We start from the raw sequence: 2,354 nt of genomic DNA on the forward strand, positions 1-2,354 counted from the left end.
TTATCACGTGATCAGAATTTTTCAACCGCAGACTGAAATCAACAGTCCCTGAAGTGGGCTGGAAAAAAGCCCTTGTCCACGGACGTCTGAGATCGATAGTAAAAGTCTCACTCACCAGACTCAATGGGTTAAGAACTGTTCTTCGTAACTTCTTTTGAAAATTAGAATTTTTGTAGATAAAGGCAATTTTTTTGTCGGCAATTATATGCAGCTTGTCTTATCCAGAGCATGTTTTCATTGCATGTAAATTCACAGATGATCAAGTCAGGCATTTTCTTGTTTGTTCACTCTGTGAGATGCTTCAGAATGTCAAAACTGAGAAATTTACGCTGGTGTTTCTCAGAGATCACTTAGTGTTCACACCTTGCATGACACCAGAAAGATTGGAGAGAGAGGAGGCTGATGAACATGCATTATCCAATAGTCCAGGTACATGTAGAAAAAACATTATTGTCTCAGTTAATTCAAAACTAAGAACAATTATAAGACCAGTTGGCTGAGGCTCAGTTGAGCCAATGCACTGGGCCTTCGTGCAGGAGGTTTTTGCGTTTGATCCCTGACAAGACCAACATTCAGGGTCTTTAATTAAAGTAATAGGAGAATGTGCTACTTTTACAATGACATCTGCAAATAGCAAGACTTAAGAGTCTTCTTGGATGAACACCACAAACCATTGGCCCTCATCTTAATTTTAATAGTCTAGAGGTAAAGGGGAACTCTCAGACTGATAATTCCCTTTAGGCTGAAAGACAAAGAGATCTACATGTAATTGCATAGGAAATGATGAATTGCCCATAAATCGATTTTGGCCATTTTATTTACTTAATGATTATTTAAATGAATTTCAACAATCCCCTGATGTAATTCTTATTCATCTTAATTATTTTTTTGTAGACTCACAATCTCCTGTTTATCACAAGTCTGTTTGTGTTCAAGAACTAATGACTCTATCAAGCGAAATGTTTCATTCAAAATTGTGGTATGTTTTAATTGAGACTTTGTGGTCATTTCTTCGACAGTTAAATTTCTAAGGACTGTTTTAGAATCAGGAAATGACAGAACACAATTATATAATAATGCTCTTGTTAATGCCTTCCTTTCCTTTTTGTCACCCTCAAGAAAAGTAAGCCTGTGTAGCTGGTGGGATTGTTGGTACAGGAGGTAAAATATTAATAATGAGCTGTAACACCAAGCAGCGAATGGGGAAGGGTGCATTCTTGACATGGCTTTGCTGCTCGTTATTTGCTTGTAGCACTAACAACCCTGCGTTGGACTAGCATCCCATCCAGGGGGGAGTAGAAATACTCCTAGTCGCTTCATGCTACAAAAACCAGAGATAAGCGCCAGCCTGTTGGACCTTCTAGGCTCTTAGCAGACTCCACCTACCACTAACGACCCTGCCAGCTACACGTACAAAGTACACAATTGGCTACAAGATAAGAGACTTGCCCAGTTGTAGGTATAGTGTAGTCCCCTGATTTCAGGGTTGTTAAATGTGATTCAATGGTTGTTTTATTTTGTTTGTTTTTTTTAATTGACGAAAGAAGGTTTTGATGTGGGTTTGGTTAGGAATTGAAAGCATGGGATCATAGGACTATTATCATTTTAGTCACTGTGAGCTAATGTTAAGTCAGGTATGAGCTGCAGATCCTGATGGAGAAAGTTCTCTTGGTCATGATGAAATTCCTTGTGACAAGGATAATGACAATTGAATGATGATGATAATTTTATGTCTCAAGGTTATAATTATACACCCTTTTAAGAAGTCTAATATATGCCATTTTCCGCGAATGACGTCAAACTCATGCTTTTAAAATTTATTCAGAAATGTACAAAGGCTTCAAACAAGAAAAGAAATCGGAAAGGTCTTAGGCCTTTGTACATTTCTAAATAAAATTTGAAAGCAAGAGTTCAACGTTATTAGCAGAAAACGGCATATATTAGACTTATTAAAACGGTGTGTAGCCAAGGACATGTGCTAGACTTCTAGTTGGGGTCAGAGAGCAAATTTATCAAATTATGCCACATCAAACCTTTTTATGAAATTTAAATTTTTTTTTTCAAGAGGGGAAAATTGGAGTACCCCGTATTGCTGGGACAAATATAATGTCAGTAGTATTACCTGTGTACGTGTAGGTTGAACTTAATTGACTGCTCTCACCCCTTTGCCAACTTGTCTCAACTGAAAATGGTTGCAAAACTTCGAGCAATTCAACTGAGGTCTCCTAAAGTGTCAGTTGCCACACAAATTGACTGGTTGTTTACATGACTTTGTTTTGACCATCTCCACTTTAAGTTCTATAATAGCCTTGCTGGAAAAAACGTGATGACTTCCTCTTCAAGACGTACCTGAA

The 2,354-nt window shown here is 37.7% G+C and overlaps 1 protein-coding gene across 1 annotated transcript in view; it reads left to right on the forward strand.

Annotated features, from left to right (window-relative positions):
• Positions 1-229: 229 nt before the first annotated feature.
• Positions 230-2,354, forward strand: part of LOC138047060 (ubiquitin carboxyl-terminal hydrolase MINDY-3-like) — a 12,125-nt gene continuing 10,000 nt past the window's right edge. The window contains exons 1-2 of the mRNA XM_068893754.1: positions 230-429; positions 895-979. Of these exons, the coding sequence (XP_068749855.1) occupies positions 297-429; positions 895-979 (218 nt within the window). The 5' untranslated portion in view covers positions 230-296. The remainder of the gene's footprint in view (positions 430-894; positions 980-2,354) is intronic.

The sequence above is a fragment of the Montipora capricornis genome, chromosome 1 (genome assembly GCF_036669925.1).
Source record: "Montipora capricornis isolate CH-2021 chromosome 1, ASM3666992v2, whole genome shotgun sequence".
Classification (NCBI taxonomy): domain Eukaryota; kingdom Metazoa; phylum Cnidaria; class Anthozoa; order Scleractinia; family Acroporidae; genus Montipora; species Montipora capricornis.